This window comes from Chiroxiphia lanceolata, chromosome 9 (assembly GCF_009829145.1).
Source record: "Chiroxiphia lanceolata isolate bChiLan1 chromosome 9, bChiLan1.pri, whole genome shotgun sequence".
NCBI lineage: Eukaryota > Metazoa > Chordata > Aves > Passeriformes > Pipridae > Chiroxiphia > Chiroxiphia lanceolata.
This window is the reverse complement of record NC_045645.1, coordinates 3,852,785-3,872,325: the sequence shown is the minus strand read 5'-3', so window position 1 is coordinate 3,872,325 and position 19,541 is coordinate 3,852,785. Positions and strand designations below refer to the sequence as shown.

The window sequence follows — 19,541 nt, the reverse complement described above, 5'->3', positions numbered from 1 at the left end:
GCTCCTGCAAATACCTGCCAGCAGGATTACACTGGAAGTGTCATTAAAGGATTAATTCTCAACCCTGACAGTAACTTTTTAAAGCTATGTGACTATCCCATTCCTAAAAAGGATATATCTACAATGGTGTAGTGTAGAATCAGAATATAATGGACTGAGACATAACTAATGCCTGTCTCTAAAAGGTTACCTTTATCATTTAAGCTGCTAGTTCATCTAAAAAATATATCCTCTACATGGCAAGATTTCATTTCCACAAACCCAAAGTAACTCACATCAGTTATGCTGTCATTCAAGCTCTGCCCCAGATTTAACTTTCCAGGATTTTTCCTGCAAACCAAGCTAATCAACTTACAGCCATCTCTTTATCGTCTCCCATATTTTCCAAAAATGGCACAACATTTGCTGTTCTATCAAACCTTCCAAGAAGGGTTAAAAAGCAGACAGTAAAATAAACTAAAAAAATCTTTATTTAACTCTTTAAACATTCTGCGTTGCTTACCTTGAAAGACATATAATTGTCATTTTATATCCTCGCAGTTACCAATAAAAAATACACGAAGTATTTCATTGTTGTTGTAAAATGGGACAGCATCATTCTATTTTTATCCCCAAAAATGAAACAAACACTTCAGTGAATGGTTCTGCCTTTACTCATCATAACTGATAGGTTAATCACCTTTACCCAGCTTCATGTCTGAGCCACCCTCATATCCTTGTGGTCCTGACATATTTAAATGTGTTCTCCTTTTTCCTTAAGTCTGCAGATAAGATTTTTCATTAGTGTCTTTCTGACCCTAAGGTCTAATCTTTGATCTTCCAGCAGCTTAAATTTCTTTCAAACATACTCTGCCCACTGATGGTGCCTGAGCATGGGAAACCTACACAGTCACTGCTGGCTCCAGGCAAGCTTCTGGCTGAAGAAACACACCGTGCAAGCAGCATCAGTTACAGCTCAATTGTTTCTCCACAAAGAAGTGTGCAAACACCTTTATGTTTGTTTACATAGCACATCAAAGCCCTATTTCTTTTCCAGAAGAGCTCAAGGACCGAACACATCGGACACAGCCCAGGTTCCAGTTTGCTACCAGGGAGGTATGAAGGAGGGTCATGGACTTTCCACAGACAGACTTTCCCTAAAGCCCTAAGCTGGGAGCTGCAGCCAGATGTACAGACTCTTGACACTGATACTCCAAGGTTGAGTTCATCTACACCAAAACCAGGATTCACGCAGATTTTCTTGAACAATATAGCCCTGTAAACACATGTTTGCATTGTAGCAATTCCTACTTCCTCTTCCTCCCCTATCAAAGCACTTTAGGGATTTGTCAGGGGAGAGAAACCACAAAGCCTTCCTTTACGCAACTTTGGAACCGAAGGCTTTGAGGAAAGATATAACAGAATAATTAAAAAACATCTTTAGGGTAACTGGTGCTTAGGGAGGCTTAGCATATTCTGGTTTGAACTGGCTGCTGCAACTTAGATGGGTGCTATCAACCCGAGCCAGAGGGACACACATCTCTCCTGCTCTATCAAATTCCTTCCTGGCTTGCTCAGTTTATATATTGCATTAGTAAAGACTGTGTTAGTCATAAGCTCAAACTCTCAGTTTTCCTTCATTACCACCTGGAGGCAATACAAAAAGGTCAGTTAGGTTTTTATATTTATGTCTTTTCATAGGAAATTTACATGTCATCACCACAGAGATTTAAACCCCAAATCCACTGAAGTCCAGCCAGCAGAAGGGCTGTGGAAATAGAAACCAAGCCCTGACCCATCTGCAGAATGAGGGACAGGCCACTGGATGAGCCACTAAAGGAAGCAGTGAAAATGTCAACAATATAAATGGGCTTGGAAAAGTCAGTGGAGGGCAGGAGAACTATGAAGTGTCGAAGACGAGGCCCACCAACATCTGTACTAGGGAGAAAGACACGGCAGCTCTGAAGGAAGAGGTCAGAGATTCTAAAGAAAGTCCCCTGTATCTCCAGTATTTTCTAGAAAAGCTCAGAGCTGATGTGTAACTACCCTCCCAAACACCACTGCAGCTTTACCTAGCCCCTGCCCTGGAGCAGAAGCAGGTTCAACACAAAGGTGCCACAGTAAGGAGCCATGAAGAGAGCTAAGAAAGCAGGGCACCACTTACACTGTGTTACAGGTGTGAACTATAGCCTTTGTGCACATGCCCTTCAGCTGTTGGTAGTTATAACACAATGGAGGGATTAGCTGAAGCGAGTTGGCAAAGCTGCTGTGGGATGATGAAAGGTGTACACACACCCGGAAGGATCACGTTCGGCCTCGTTTCAGCACCATGTCAGTACATTGTGTCAGGAAAGGTGCATCAGGATGCCCTTTGTCACAGGGATAATCAAACAAATAAATTCATTTCCAGGGCTTATGAGAGGCAAGTGAATGTAACATCTCAAGGACCAACTTCGTGAAGGAGGACAGAAATGGAGAAGCTTGGGTAGGGACGAGACCAAAGGCTTGGTGCAGATCCTCCACCACACAACTCTAATCCTCTCTTTCCTTCCAACGTTCTCACGCACTGCTCTGACCTCACCTTTCCTGCCTCTCCCACCCTTCCCCTGGGAAAGCTGCCTTCAAGAGTATGGTTACACGAACGTTTGTTTCAATGGGCTGGGCAGCACTCACCCTCCCCACCCGCCCCAGCCCTCTGCCTCTCCTGCTGCTGTTACAGCTCTGTGCCCACACAGTGCTGGAGGGGAAGGGGAGCTGTGGAAATGAGGCCACTGGAATGACCTGGGTTAAGAGAAAAAGTCGCAAACTGGAATAATTTCACTGATCCACTTTAAAGTCCCTTTTCAAACAATGGCAGCGGCACAAGGAGAAGGGCAGTAGAAAATATGGATTCTTAGACTGGCTTTGCCAACAGAGAAAATGTTGGTGTGACCCCACCTTGAAGAGAGGGTGAACTTGCAGCCTTTTCCCTGCTTCTAGAATCAGCTCACTAGGCTTCTGAGAGCCTACAAGTGGAAGGGTTCACAAGATCTCCCAAGTCTGAGCCCTTATGGACTTGAGCTGCGTCTTTTACCTAATGCTTCCACAATAAGGAATTCTTTCAGCTCTTAATCATAGAACCAAGAATGGTTTGTTTGGGTTGGAAGGACCCTTTAGGGTCCCTTAAGTCAGGTCCTCTCCAGTCGCTCCAAGGTGGTGAGCAAAGGAGAGAGGTCTGGCCTTTCTTGTTGACCAGTGAGCAGTAAGGGAGTGAGTCAAACCTCAAGGCTCTGCTCCCACCACACTGGAGCTGTCACAGAGAGGAACTGTTGGGCTGTGCTTTGAGTTTGAGACAAGATGAGGAAGTAGCTAACCTTCCTTCATCAGTCTGCTCTGTCAGCTCTTCTGGAATCCAAAATGGCAGATACCCATCGCAGCCAGAGCTGGAATTCATTGACAACCACAGTGAAGAACATTTCTGGAACCATACCCAAGTCTTCATCCATGCCCTACTCACCAAGCAGGTTTTTGGCAGCATTAACATCTCCCACAGTACCCAAGCTCTCTCTCCTAATAACCCCTCTGATGCATGCTCCTTTGGGCTCTCACTTCGTGGCTTGCTATCCCAAGCCCTTGTCTCATGCACACTTCAATTTTTAATTTTCCTAAGAACTGCTCATTTGGAAGGGCTTTGAGGGGTATATGACTGTGAAGCGTATGTACCATACAACCAACACCCACTGATTTGCCTCTATCACAACAATTCCCAAGAAAACAGTACTTCCTCAATATAAGTGTGTTTACACACCAGCAAACCTTGTTACTGCAATACCACAGAAATACATGTCTAGCCTGTTCCCCGGCTCTCATTCGTGTTTGGTGTCACAGGGACTTTGCATACATGTCATGAGGCTTGAGTGTTAGGTCTTTCCTATCTCCAAACCCACTATAAAGAACACTAACCAAAGTGAGCAGCTCATGCTAGAGTGGTTATGTTTCACAGCCTCCTGAGAAATTACTTTTAGAAAACCTGAAACATTCTACTCCTCAAAAAACAGGTGAGCAGCAAGGGTCACAATTACATTAACCTCCACTGCAAGAATCTTCCACCTGCCCTCTGTCATTAACACTAATTTCCCATGAGTAACCTTCTGAAAGAGTCTATATGTGGATTTTTCAACAGATTAAAATCTTAACTCTCCAACCAGAGCTGAGATAAACCCCAGATGGATGAGACTCAGTTGTGTGCAAAATCTCTAAGAAGGTCATCTGTGAAATGATTTTGCCTTCTGGACATAATTTCTCAAATTAATCCGAAGTCTGAAGGCTAACCCTACCCGGCACCGCTCTGAGGCAAGGCAAACTTCAAAGAAACCTAAATTAGCACATAGACTGTGAAAGACTAAGAATAAACTTTCACATAGAGAGTAGCTCCTAACTCTAACTACAGCAGGCAAGCTCTACAATCAACATGAGAGATGAGGTGACCTATGGAAAGGCTGGAAAAGCGTAGGAACTTTGTCATGGAAAAGTGGGCAGAGCGGGAGCTGGGCCAGGAAATAAACCCAATGTGTTTAGAAAGCAGGAACTGTGTTAGCTCGTGTTCAAGTACCACTGGAAAGAAGCAGTACCGGGACTCTGAAAAGAGCTCATGTCCCAGTAAAAACCTCTAACAGCTTCTGAAAAAAAATATCCCTGATCCAGGAGGTGACACTAAACCAAAACTGTGGGGTAAAGGAAAGGAATTACAGAAAAGCAAGGACAGCAAAGACTAAAGGATATCACTTGGAAGCTGGATTGCAAACATGCCATTGAGTTTCAGAAGCAACCTCTACAATAGGACTGAAGAATCAAAGAAGCTTCTTCTAAAGGGTTGAATTCAAGTACCACAGGGCCCAGGAGACTTCTATCCTGTGCATTCTAACACAGGCTTGGCCATCACAACCACACATTCCTGTTTTATGAGTGAGGTATTGGTAAAAAAACATTGTTGAAATAAGCCAGTCCCTTCTTTCCCTCTAAGAGTTTCCTATGATAGTGTTGTTTTGTCAGAAAGGCTGGAAAAGTATAATGTGTTTATTGAAATCTGCTATTTACTTATTTGAAAAAGTGGCAAGAGCATGTCTTGTAACAACATGTGAAACAAAAGCTTAGGAAATAGTCAAAAGCTTTTTGCTACTTCTGTTTGACTTAACAGAGGTCTCCAGCATTTACAGATTTACTGGAAAGAGGACTCAGTTTCCAGCTCCTGACCTACCTACAAAACACAGCCAAATTTACTGGCAAAAGTATCTGGCAAAAATGTCAAACAAAATTTATTTAGAACATATGGAAAAGAATCACTTCTACTCCTTCTATTCTAAAAGGTCTCCTCTTACCTGTCAAGAGCTGGAGTTAGACGGTAATCTTTGGTTGCTGACAGGATGGCTTTGATCAGATTATCTGGGGAGGAAGGAAGAAGACATTAGGAACAAGTTCTCACTTCTAATGAAAATGAAAAACAAAGCGATGTAAAGCATCTGATGCCGTTACTCAGAGGAACTGAAAGAAGGTTCTCATTAGGAATAAACACTTTCTCTTGCATATTCCTATTTTCTCTAGACAATGACCTTCACACATGGGCTGTAAAGACACGTTATGTGCCAAATCCTGATGAAGTGTGCAACTGCCTTGTATGGAGAGTGTGACAGGGAACAGGCACAGTATACTTTATAGCAGTGCTTTCATACCCACTGCCCTGAGATGGTAGCTTAACTAACACTTCAGGCATGGGAAGGCCACTGTCACTGTCAGTGCTTGCCTTCAGACAAGCTTTTATGCAGCTGAGGGGTGAACCGGGTGCAGGAACAGAACCAGGTTAAAACTGATGCTTTTTATTCTCCTGGGTTACTTTTGGTTTAGGTTCAGTTTCTCAGTCTGACTTTCTTCAATTAAACCACCATAATTGCTTAAAGAAATGCCCACGGAACCACAGCCTACAGACACCCAGTGAATGCTGCAGCAACCAGATGGTGTAAGTTAGCAAGCATAGACACACACACACAAATTAAATGCATTAAATTGCAGAAGCACAATCATTATACATAAATAATTCTATCAGCTATGGAATTTTTTGAGTCTGTTTCCCTCTAGATTTTGTCACTTGTCCCTAACTTTTCCACCTCTCTCCCCCATAAAGGTCCAAACTCTTTTACCACGATCCATCCAGGGCCAAGAAGCAGCAATGCTCTGGCTAGTTTGGATTTACAAATGCACCAGTAACTTCAGAATGTCTGAAAAAAAGTCCATCTGCCTCCAAACCCTGACTCTAACTGTGGACCTAAGCACATGCCTAAGAGGAGCATAAAAACAAAGCAAACAGACATAATATTTCCCTGAAATCCTCTTCTACCATTTAAGTGTTTTCAAATCAGGGATTTCACATGTCAGGTACAGCTCCTTTGTATCTGGCAACCCTCAATGGTTTCTCTTCCATGAGCTCAGAATCCTCCTCGATCCATACAGAGTTTCAATCACTTCCCTTTCCCAATTTTGAATATGGCTTCTCTGAGCTTCATTTATAGGGGAAAAGACTGTGAAGAATTAGTTGCCTTCCACTTTGCTTGGGAGATTGTAAATATCTATCATATCCTTCCCTTAAACATATCAGTCAATTAGTTCAAAAGTTCTTAGGAAACAACCAATCGAAATGAATAAATAAGTCTCGTTTCTTTACAAAAGATTAAAAATGACACAGGAACATTAAGAAGACTGACATCAGGTGATTTTTTTACACTGAACTTAAATAGCTTTCCTGACAGGCACTACTTACTGCAATCAGCACAGTTTGGGGAGACCCTTTCAAATAAAGAGTTCTGCTCTTATTTACTACGTCCCTCCACAGAAACTACAGGACAAATGTGCAGGACCAACACACCAGCTCGAGGCAGTCCATGTGCCAAACAACTCTGAACCTGACAACAAGCTGGTGAGACACACAAGGCAGACAAATGATGGTGATAAATAGAAAACTCTGGCAGTTACTTTGAGATTTGGGGAAGTTTTTGACATGGCATCAGTGACAGCCCCTGCCAACCATTACAAGCTGAGAAGTGTGATTGCTTTCAGAAGATCATATTTTGGAGTGGAGTAAGGAAAGAGGCAATTTATAAGGGCAAGAGCAACTTACTTTGATAACAAAATAGTGGTGGTGTTTAATTTCCCTTCATGTGAAGAATTTCTTTTGATGCATAGGCAGCAGGCTCCCCCTCCAAAACAGGAATGCTGTTTCCCTAAAGCTGCCATAGGTTGCTGTGACCTCTAATGGCACCACGCCACAGTCCTCTCCTTGGCCTGTCTCATACACTGACTTTTACTGGACAGTATGTGTTACTGTCCTTATTTTCCCACAGTCTCAGAAAAGAGATCAAAGGATTGCGTGCCAAGGGTTGCAACTTCCCATCGACCAAAGCCTTTGTTATGCCAGGTTTGCTCTACCACCCACAAGTTACACCCTGCACTACTTGGAGACCATCCGACAGACTATTTTAAAAAGCACATTAAAATAATACTGCTGAGTAATGCACTCACATAATTCAGGTTCCCTCATCTTGCCAGTTAATTAGTAATGCCTTCATAGTGAGTGCTCAGGAATTAAATACAACTACTTTAGGAGTGGATATGGCAGTATTTGGAACAGAGATGCTTCCCATTCCCATCATCCAGAGAGAAAACGCAAACAAAACAAACAATATAGAACACTCAGCAGAGACTATGAATGACCAAACAGGAGATCTCTCTTCAGCAGCCCCCACAGTCCAACAACCCATGGCATCCAAAAGGTTTGGAAGTTGCACAAATCGCAGTGTTATCATTCAAAACTGCTGGATGAAGCTCAATAAAAGTACTTCACTGTCCACTCGCAGCAGGAATGAACGTGGCACCAAGTTCATGCAGTCCAGCCCCCTCACTGGAAGCCGGGAACAGGAGCTGTGAGCACTGACAGGAAAAGACAATGTCTGGGGCAGGGGAGAGGCACTAGGTTGTTCTGGCTGAGCTGGAACTTTACTAGAAAATGTTCGTTGCATTGCTGCTGAGGTGGGCATCTGTACTTGGCACCTTGTCTCTGGCACCAGGATGGAAAGACAAGATCTCCTCCAGAAGGAGCTTCTAGAACTCCTTCCAACAGAACTCATTCCAACAGTAAAAATATGTGGTTTTCATACACCTCCTTCAAGTCAAAGGCTCTAAGGTGATACATATATACACACACATGAACATATGTGTCTATTCCTGAATTCACGTTTTCGGGTCCTCCACCCGTTCTCAGTTTTGAAAGCAGTGAAAATCTTTATACTTTGAGGGAACCAAACTTGCTGAAGTACATGAGGCAAGTAAGTGACATAACCAGGAACAGAAGAAAGCCTTTGGCTCCTAGACAAGGAACCCTCTGCAAAAGGTCTCATTTTTGGACAGTCCTCTGACTTATGTGTTCTTCACATATGTCTGGTACACTTCAATGACAAATTAATGGAAATGAACGTCAATATCCTCCATTTTCACCCTCACTTTCTCTCAGTATTAAATAATGAACACATCACTATGGCAAGCAATCTACTGAAGTTTTCTGCAGCTTGTTTGTTATATTATTTTCTTGTCAGGGAGAATTTAGCTCACTGGGGAATGTGGGAGATTATTTAACCCACTCATCTATCAGCCACTATGCATACACTATTACTATGAAAACAAAGAAGCCTCTGCACTCTTTTCCTCCCATCTAGAGGAGTTGACTACATTTATCTAAGAATCCTGAGTTATCTTGACATATTCTATCAACTTTGCCTTATATCATCAGAAGATTCAAAAGCCAGCTCAGGACTGCATGATTTCTCTGAACCCAAGTACATCTTGACTTCAGGTTGACCCTGAAATTTTCAGACATTTGGAAAAACTAAAAGTAAATAGTTAGAAATCAGGCAGGCAGTGACCACACAGTGAGAACTAGCCCAAGTCTCAGTTCTAGCCTTTTTCTCTGTTATTTATGCGAAGGAGTGGAAGAGACCTTCACTGTAAATGTCAACAACACTTAAAATTGTTGTTTCTAATGTACAAGCTTCTTGCTTGTATCATTAAAAAAAGATGGGAGACCTTTCCACTCCAGAGAGTTACTGCAGACATCTCACAGGGTCTCACCTTGAAAGGAGGCACACTGAGATGCTTGTGCACTCTCAAGCAGCCAAGAGAAGAGGCTGTAATTTTTACAGGTTTTCTATACCAGCCATCTTCCTCAAAAAACAGTAAGTCTACATGCCCTTATTGCCAGCAGTAAGTACCTGTGCATGAGGGTCAGGGGACAGTGTGCAGCTGCATCCTGTGTGTCTGCCCTGTGAGCCATGGCCAGTGCCCACCTCCATAGGTGGTCACCCAGCTGCCACCCTTCCAGCCATCGCTTCTGCAGGGTACTGGGCATCAGCTTCAGCTTTGGGGAATAGACCTCCTACAGTGAGGTTGACTGACATCCCTAAAGCATTCCAGAAGACAAGTGAGACAGGTCCCTGTCCCACGATAACAGAATGCCAGGTGTGTGTCAGCTTCATGGGGAGAGTAAACTAAACACTACCAACGCTGTGGATTAAACAAATTGCAATGTTTACAAACAAGCTGTAGGCACAAGCCCAGTGCATACACTTTTTTTTTTATACACTACCTGAAAGTTCACCTCTGTATAAAGTTCCTCCTTCAGAATTTTCTTTCCTTACGATCTCCCTCCATATGGGAGCTGAGGAATGATCTTTCACAGAAGGATTTTTACATCTTTTGATGAATGATCTTTACCTTAAGTCAAGGGAGGTGATTCTGCCACCCTACTCAGCCCCAGTGAGGCTGCATCTGGAGAGCTGTATCCACTTCTGGGCTCCTCAGGACAAGAGAGACATGGAGCTCTTGGAGCAGGTCCAGCAGAGAGCAACAAAGATGATTTAGGGCCTGGAGCATCTCTCTTATGAGGAAAGGCTGAGAGAGCTGGGCCTGTTCAACCTTGAGAGGGGACCTCATCAGTGTCTGAAGGGACAAGAGGATGGACCAGGCTTTGCTCAGTGGTGCCAAGCAATGGGACAAGAGGCAGCAGGCAGAAACTGAAGCACAGAGAGTTCCACCTGAACATGAGGAAGAACTTCTTTACTGTGCAGGTGCCTCTGCACTGGAACAGGTTGCCCAGAGAGGCTGTGGAGTCTCCCTCACTGGAGATATTCAGAAACAGTCAGGACACGATCCTGTGCCACGTGCTCTGGGATGACCCTGATAGAGCAGGGAGATGGGACCAGGTGACCCACTGCGGTCCCTTCCAACCTGACCCACTCTGATTTCCCACCCTGGTGCCCAGCACGAGGCCATGGACCCAAGTCTTACCACATATCCTGTTCTCCAGCTCTCCTCCAGAAACATTGAGTCCAGCTGTAGACACACAGCTTCAACATTATTTCTATTTTAGTGAAGCTGGGAATCCAGTGATTACAACAGGTATCACAATGTGTCCTAAATTCCCTGCACCACTCCTTTTTATTATTGATCAGCTAACTTCAGAAGGTGTATGCAGGAAAAAGCAGCTACAAAGACTTCCTGAACTTAGCAGTATATTGCAAACATGTGAATTGGCTCTCAAAGACAACTGAGTAATCTGTCCCCAGATCAAAACTTGTATGTAAATACAAGAGTGGTTTTCTTGAGGTCATTAGCTGTACCAGATTTAGGTGGTTTACTTGAGATGCACTATACTAACAACAGGACTTAAAACTGCCACTCCTCCAAATATCCCACTAATTCCATTGATGATTTTTAATGGCATTAAGACAAGAGGCATATAGTGTTGTATAGGAACAAAACTCAAAGCAAAAGAGAAAAAAAAAAGGACTGAATACACATGGTACCCTCTCTAACAATTTTAGAAGAACCTGGCATGTGTTAAATGTAAGCTCCAGAAAGCCCTTAAGGCCTTTTTTTATAACAAGATATAAATAAAATACATAACATTTGGACTCTTCATTTACATCGTCGTTTTGGAGCCTTTAGGGATTTTTTTTTTTTCCCCCAAGCTTTTCTTCACAACCAAGAGTTTGTTTTTTCAGAACACAAGCTTAGTTCCCAACATAATCCCACGGCTTGGAAACTTGGAACATTAATTTAAAAAACAATTATGCCAAAAAACGGGCAACGTTCTGCAATAACCATGCTTTAACCATTTTGATCCAAACTCAAGTTCAATGCACAGGGAGCAATAAAGCCTGTAAAAGAGGCGAATTCATGCCAAATATAATGGTCCTTGAAAGATTCACAATATGCTGGTCGAAGACAAGCAGGAAAATAAATACAGTTGTTATAGAGGGCTGTTCTTCCTTCATTGCTGCATTTTTGTTGGCCCTTCACAGGTGGCCAAGCAATGTATTCAAGGCCAAAAAACTCAATAGCTACTACAATGATTCCTAATTCTTCTGACCCTTGCAGAAGCATTAAGAAATGGCACTTTCAAAACCCAACAGCCAGAGGAGATCTGCTTTTCCCTCTGGGAGGTAAAAGAGAGGAATAATATCCATGTCTCAATCGCACTTCAAGACTTCTGTGACGAACTCCAATATGGAGTCACCCAATTAACTGCAAACTTGAGGTTTGAGTCTCCCTGGGGCACCTTTCCCTTCTCAGTGGGTTGGGAAAAAGACTATTTTTAGGCACACTCAGAAACAAAGCATCAGTTTTGACTGAAATAATGGACCGCACAGGAGGGTTGTACTTTCATCAGGAGAGCTCAAGCGTGGAAGTTGATTCAACTTCAAAATTCACACTGTAACTTCCCTTTAGAGGCTTTACTCGATAATGAAAAGCTGGTCCTCTACCTCTTCTGAAACTTTTATTTTTTTTTCCTTTCAAACCTCTAATTTAATTTCTTGAGGCTATAAAATCAGCTGAATTCCCTGGGGAAACAGTAACATTTTTATATCTATATTCCCACGTGATATTGGCAACTATTACCAATTTTGGTCAAATGCAAAATTCTAGTGGAAACTAGTTCAGAAATCTGCCTCAAACTCAGGAAGAAACAACAATCTTGTGTTAATACCTACTCTGAATAGAACTAATGGATATACATGCTTGTGCTTCTTGGTTATTTGTTAGAGGAAGAACATACGAAGATCAAAAAAATGCTCACAGTAGGAAAATCATCTGTACAACAGAGCACCACTAACAAAATAAGGACAAGACTGGAGAATTAAACCAGGAAAGAAACACCTCATTCAGACCCAGTCAAATGTAGGGAAGGTGCCTGCATGTGGTACTCCAGTCTCTCTATAAAGGCAGAAGAGTAGGTTGGAAAAGAGCTACTTTTCTGATAGTTTTCCTTTGAGTCAGCTGTAAATTAAAATTGTCATGTCCAACTGAACATGTTTTCTCAGAGATAAAGTATTGCTCATGCCAAGAATGTCAATGTAAAAGAAAAAGCTACGCAAGAAAAGAACATGCATGAAAAGAGGGTAGATTTTCTCCCAATAACACTGTGATATGCCAACTTTTGCACGCCTGAAAACTCAACATTTTTACTGGAGATGAATGACCTCTGCCCCATGAGACCAGTGAAACCTCTGCTAAGCAGCACTGAACCATGGTTCTTCCCAGAAGCACTAACACAGAAGAAAACATCCAAATAAAACCAAGTACAAATACAGTTAATCATTGCACAATACATTCATTAGCATTGGTGGCCTGGACAAAGACTTAATTCCTTTGTCACCGATTCCAGATGTCCCTCCTGCACCAAATGAAAATACGAAGCCTCCTGGCCAGTAGTTCATACAACATTTGCTAAAACTGTAGCACTTGAAACATGTTCTTGATATTCCCTTATCACCACGGGGAAGAAATTGCTTTCTAGATTCCTGGCGGGAGGGAAATTCTGTAAGATGGTGACAAGAGAATCACTCCCTAAGAAATAACTATCACCTTCAAAGACAAACTGATTCAGGGCCAACAAAGCAGCCTCTCTGCTTGAAACAACTGAGCAGGAACAAAGGGGGAAGTGAAGACCTATAATTATTGCTAAGCAGTGACACAACTACTGACTAAATGCATGGAACAGATACTACACGGATCGTGTCTGTTTAGTTTTTTAGTGTATGCTGTGCCATATGTTTTCACTTAGGTTAAAAAAAAAAACTACAGCAACTCTCCCGTCCTCATTACATGGAGAAGATGCCAGATACTAGCTACTCTTTCTTATGAAAGCCTTTTATATTCTTCAAACCACATGTACTGAGAAATTCTATTAATAGTCAGGTATTTCTCCAGTCTTGTTTGTTGCCCTTCTCCAAATAACTCTTTCCTTTTGCTTTAGCTACAGAGGTAAATTTGGGGAGGAGGCCCTCTGGGATTAATAATCTCACTAGCAGTATAAACAATTTTTCCATTGCTTATTCATTGACAAATTTAACCCTGGAAGCAGTGTACATGCTCGAGGGTCTCTGTAACTATGTGGACGGCATGAGCATATTCATACCTCCATAATTACACTGACAATGCACTGCTAAAGAAGAAATTTCAATTTAAATTTTTTAAAAATCTCCACATCACACATTTTAGAACCTGAGATTGCTGCAGTCTCCTTGCTCCTGACTGAAAAAAGTTGCAACAGCAGGCTTGGTGGGTGCTGGGAAAGAAGAGTTCCTACAAGGAAATTAGATCCTCGCAAATGGTGAAACATGGGAGGCACTCCAACATCCCAGTTAATGCCAAAACAATAGCCTGGGACACAGGAGGGTGCTCGGCAGCCTGAGCTGTCCCCCACAGGACATTCTGACATTTATAGCTTTTAGAGTTCCAACTTCTTGTTACAGTTTGCTCTTCTTGACAACTCAGAGTTGACCAATTTCATCATGTTCCCCACTTTGGCTATATACACACTAATAAACAAACTGGCAGCAGGGCATGGGCCCACACTGTCCCACACAAGTCCATACCATTAAAGGGTTAGCACAGTCCCAGATGTGTTCACCAGGGCCAACAAATATCCTCCTCTAAAATTCTCACGCATTCACAGGCTAATAGAGGCCAGTGACCTTTCTTGATAGGAAGCCTGGACATAACCACTCTGTTTGGGGGGGGGGCAGGGAGTTAATCTGTTTGAACAATGAGCTCAACAGCCTTCAGGACTAGAGGACAACCATTTTATTTATTAATAGAGATGCAGTCATCATTTCCAAGCACTTACAGTGGCCCATCCTGTTTCCAGACTCTGTAAGTCACATAGTAGGAGACAACAAGTTCGACGTGGCAAAAGCATCTCATTTTTTTAAAGTAATTGCAGTCAGACGTGACACTGGCCTGTTTGTCAACACAGTCATTCTTCATTTAGAAAATCTTGATCCAGATTCTGAAAGATAATCTGCATAGCCAGGTGCAGAAATCTCTGGGCAAAACCTAGAGCCACTGTTGCATGGAAGGCCAAACTAAATAATGGTAGCGACCCTTTATGGTGTCAAAACCTAACATCTCTTCACACCTCTTCATATCTATTACTTCTCCTATTCTCTGCACACAGAGAAAGCCAGAGTTTCCACAAGGGCTACAAACATCTCTGGTGAATGCAATGACACCTTCAGTCTGCTGGAGCAGCCCCAACACTCCTGACAGCTCTCAGCTCCGCTTTTGTCCCAGGTTGCTGAGTACTGGGATCGAGTAATTAGGATGAATCCTTCATTCAAATCTTCGGCGAACCAAAACTCTGCCCATGTAAGACAGATTAAGAAAAAGGTATGACTGCTGCTCTTAAATTCCTCTTCATCTTGTTCTAATACCTTGTAGGGGACTCTCACAACCACTGTTCAGAGTTTGCACAGGACTGCGTGCCACGTGCCTCATCTCAGAAAGCCCTGCTCATCAAACAGTAGGGTTGCCACCTGCCTATTTTCTGTGCCTCTTTCATTTAGCAGACAAGGAATCACTAGGGTTGTTAACTGACGACAGCAGCAGTTTCCAATCTGACGTGAGACGTGCAGTATTCCTACTGCAACAGTCCCTTTCAGATCCAGCAGCCTTTGAGGGAAAGTCTAAAAACTTTCCTATTCAAGACCATATTCCCCTTGACGGCTTCTACACACAAATGCTCTTGCAGAGGGAGAATGCAGCACTCTGGCCATAAAACCCCCTTGCCTGGGCTAATGGACAAATCAGAAAATGACCACTGGAATAAAGGAGAGAGCAATCTTTCACAAAGGAACACTGTTAAATGTTCTATGTTGTACCGAGTACTTCTTAGCATCCGGAGATGGAAGAACTGTCTTTGCAATCAGATTCTCATTGAAGAAAATGAAGATCTCTGATGAACTGTGTCAAAATGATCAGCATACTGCCTTCCCCTTGATATGATAACCTTTAAAGAGCAGTAGTCCTGCCCTGAAAATTTCGGAGCCATTTCTGCTCTTCTACATGTAATTTATACAGACGTGTTATTCCAAATTAGTGCATCCCCGTAGACATTGTTCCTCAAAAGCTGCTTTCCCCTGAAGATTGCAAGAGTCATTCTTGCAATCTTGGAATTGTTCTTTCTTGGACCAGCAAACACCAAATGGTGGAAGAAAAAGGATTTTGTTCAGCTTTTTATTCAGAGACAAAGCAAAGCAAAATGTAGGTAAGAGCCTGAAGAATAGAGAGGAACTTTAAAAAGTGAAAGCAGAAACGGATTAGCTTCCAAGCTGCTAAGAATCCCTTAATTTCATAACTTTAGTATTTTCAAGCTATAGTTTCTAGAAGTTTCTTGAAACATGCAGCATTATTGTAAGTAAGCTCATGCTGTAGCTGTATTTCACACACACACACAAAAAGCCATTTTGCACTCGGAATAGATCACGGTGACTTAAAACCACCAGGTGTTATTCACCAAAGTTCTCAGCAAGATCTTCCCTTCACCATCTCAGTTACAGTCATTGTCTACGAACACCAACCACCTTTCCCAGTGTGATGCATGTTGGAAATCCCAGCTGATGGTGTCACGGGGCTGCCTCATGCACAGAGCAGAACTCCTGCCCAGTCTTTTCAGCACAGCCACATCTCTCCACACTTTCTTAGCCACCCTGACTACTCATTTTCCCAGGCACATCCCAGCTTTGAGAGCCTTCATCTCGCACCACCACGTGACTCAGCTCCACGCTGCCTGCCTGGGTCAGTTGTTTGGATACCATTAGACTGCCCTGACTGAAAGCCCTAATGAGGTGCTGATCCCATCATCCAATCACTCGGCTGAGCCCGAATGCATCCCATGGGACAGCCAGAAAAGACTGATGCAAGAATTCCAAGTGATGTGTAACATGAAAGGGCGCCATTCGCATCGCGAGGACTCACAGCCTGTCAGCACGGCCATTAGAAATCCTGGGCTACACAGATTTATAATGCAACCCTCCCACACACAGAACTTGCTCCAGACTGAAACTTGGCACAAAATTCAGTCCCAGGAGGGTGTTAAAAAAATAACCTATTCAACGGTTTTCCATCCCATGGCTTCAGCTCAGAGCCATTTAAATAATGGCAATTTCTCATTTCTCTTTTTAACTGAGGAAATCCAATATAAAACACCAGATTTACATAACATTGCAGTGGTGATACAAGCTGGCAACAAACCCAGGGAGAAGGCTGCCAGAGCTGTTCCGTCATTCTCTTTTGGTGAATTTCTCCACTTGGATTCCGTTTAATGCAATGATTTTTGTTAGGTCTGGCTGACATCATGTGTAATCTGCAAATCCCACCTCCATGACGGTCAGTCAGCTTGCCCTGGCTTTGTACACCTTGTGTGCTGCTTAGAAGGGGACAAGCCCTCCTGTGGTCACCACAGCCTCTCACTGGTGCTGCCACTGTTAGTTCTTTGCTGCAAACTCTGCTGGCTAAATTAGAGGACAGCAATTAGTTTCCTATTGAGCTGCAAAAAACCGACTGGACAAGGAATGGACAAAACAAAGAAGGGAACTGATGCAAGCCAAAAGCAATTTGTCAGTAGAGCCTTTGATTTCACCAGAGATTGTTCTGACAACTGCCACACCTGCTTCCAGGCAGAGACAGGCCCAAGCCTTCTGTGGCTGCTGCCCTTTCTCCACCAAATATTTCAACTCCTCTGGGAGTTATCTGTAACCACGAGTTTGTCAGCAGAATAAAAATCCTGCAAATTGATGCAAAGCAACAAACACTTCTCAATAAATACGATGGACTTCAGAAAGTCTGCAGCAAATCACTGCAGTGAGCACAAGCCTTCTGCTCACCACCACTCACTCGGAGAGGCCTTTGATAGCACATGTGGGATAGCCAGGAGCCTGTCACCCACAAAACAGATCATCTGCTGGGTGGGCTACTGGCCCCCATGTCATCACCACCAGCACCACCCCTGCTTTGCCACAGCTCCTGCTGTGACACTCAGCTGGAGGACAGGACATATTACCCATCATCACCAAAGCATCTCAATGGACTTTTCCTATTTGTTATATAAGTCAATAAGTAGCCCAACTATAAAATGCTATGAGAAGAAAACAAAGATTTGTATCAGTGGTCAACCCCAAAGCATCTTCCTTGTTCTTCAGAGAATTACTGATTTAAAGGTAAGTCAGTTTGAACTCTCAGCTGCTGTCAGCAAAGCTGCAACAAGATTCTCTGGCAGTCGATGTCAAAATGCTTCTTCCAGAATGGGCAGGTAGGTCTAAACTGCCATTGTTCCACTGACTCTCTGCATGTACTACACCATTTCCCTCAGACCAGTCTCTGGGGTCCATGTTCCAGCTATGAAAACCCTTCTGGGTTTCTGTGAGTTACACGTACAGTATTTCTCTCAAACAGGGGGGAAAAAACACTGAGACCAAGGGAACACCTAAGCTTTCAAAACAGAAAAACAAAATGGGGCACACATCTGCAAAACCACCTTCTTCTCCAACAGCTGCACAGTTCTCTCATTCATACCTTGTCCTTTAATTCCAAAGGGGGGTACAAAGTCCCTGATACGTGCCCATTTCCTGAAGGAATCATCCAAGAACATTGGTGCCGGCTTCGAGAACCTGAGGAAATCAAAATGAGAGAGAAATTAACTCCTGAACTAGGAAGGATAAATTTCTGCAGGAAGGTTGAGAGAATCCACACCGAAGTGCTGATTCTACATTCTCACTGGCAATACAGTAATGTGGAAGATTTTACTTTTACCCAAAGGTGACTGCAGTGAAACAAATCTGCCAGAGTTTGCACCAGGAGGACACTCAAATCACTCAAGTCATGACCTGGCAATCCCTTCCACTCAACAATTTAGAACTTCCCCACTGTTGTTTGGCTATTACTTTAGCTACAATAAGTTGTAAATTGCACCCAGAGTTTAGGCAGCTTTACTTCCAACTTTGTAAGCACAAGACAATGTATGTGCTGCTTACATTGTTCATGACACATCCACGCTGTGCTGCTCTGTGCAGATGGGAATGCGCTGGCAAACACCTGTGGAGAGCAAGGCTGGGGTTACCTGCTCTCATGGCTGCTCTGGCCTCACTCATATGCACGTACACAGCAGTTATCACCACACAGGCAAGAAAGAAAACAGCTCAGGGCATCATGAAGCAGCTCTTGGTTTACAGACAGTGGAAATTCAGTGAGGAGTTGGGTATTTTCTTCTATGTTCAGTAACATATAAAAGATTCAAAGAGGTCCTTGCCAAACCAAACAGTTGTGATCTATCCAGAATCCCTTACAAAAGAGAAACTTAGTCTTTCTTAACTGTGTCCTTATGGAAATACATTATTGAAATACATTATCCTAATTATACCATCAACACACAAACATGACAGCTACTAAAAATTTGTCTCTTCTAGAAACTTAGTACAGTGGCCAGAGAGAAGGAAACAATTAGCAAATAGAGAAATATTAACTTTCTTATGGGACCATTTCTGAATGTATCAAGACAGAAAGTATGCTAATACTACTAGAAACCTTGTTCATTCACTCAAATCAAAACAGTAGCAGGGATGTCCCAGATTAAAACCAATCACACCATCCTAGAGAAATTAAGAAAGGAATGTACCACATATTTAGAGTCAGAGAGTACATCTCCACTACAGTGCAAGGTACATGCTTCTGAAACAGATCCAGCCTGGATAACTTAGGCATGGGACTGGGACAGATGTAACCCACAGGTTTAACTCTCCCTTCAGGCTGTTTCTGTACTCACCATGCAACTCTGTGCTACTGCAATCAGATAATCTTTGGACTTGAACTACCTGAATTAAGACAGACTCATCTTCACTATGCCACAGCCAGGAACAGAGCCAGAATTTCAGACAGCAGCACAGTGAGGAAAGGATGGAATGAAAACTGAATTATAAACTGCTCAAAGTACAGTCCTGTCGCAGATGCCCAGGAAATCACAGGTTGCAAAAATCTCTGGAAAGGGGAAAGAGAGTATTTAACAAAACAAGAAGACTCGAATGCACCCATGTATAGTGCTTCACATCCACTCATGCAATCTTTAATAAGATCATCTATAACCATAAAAGCAAGATGCACAGATGACATGGCTGATCTAGAAGGAAAGGAATGTCTTTCTAGAGCCA

General features: G+C 42.9%; 1 protein-coding gene across 12 annotated transcripts in view; it reads right to left on the bottom strand.

Moving 5' to 3' along the window:
- ST3GAL3 (ST3 beta-galactoside alpha-2,3-sialyltransferase 3) overlaps positions 1 to 19,541 on the bottom strand; it is a 177,782-nt gene that overhangs the window by 53,307 nt on the left and 104,934 nt on the right. For all 12 annotated transcript variants that reach the window (XM_032696357.1, XM_032696350.1, XM_032696349.1 and 9 more), the window contains 2 exons: positions 17,914 to 18,008; positions 5,337 to 5,400 (listed from right to left, as the gene is read on the bottom strand). In XM_032696357.1, the coding sequence (XP_032552248.1) occupies positions 5,337 to 5,400; positions 17,914 to 18,008 (159 nt within the window). The remainder of the gene's footprint in view (positions 1 to 5,336; positions 5,401 to 17,913; positions 18,009 to 19,541) is intronic.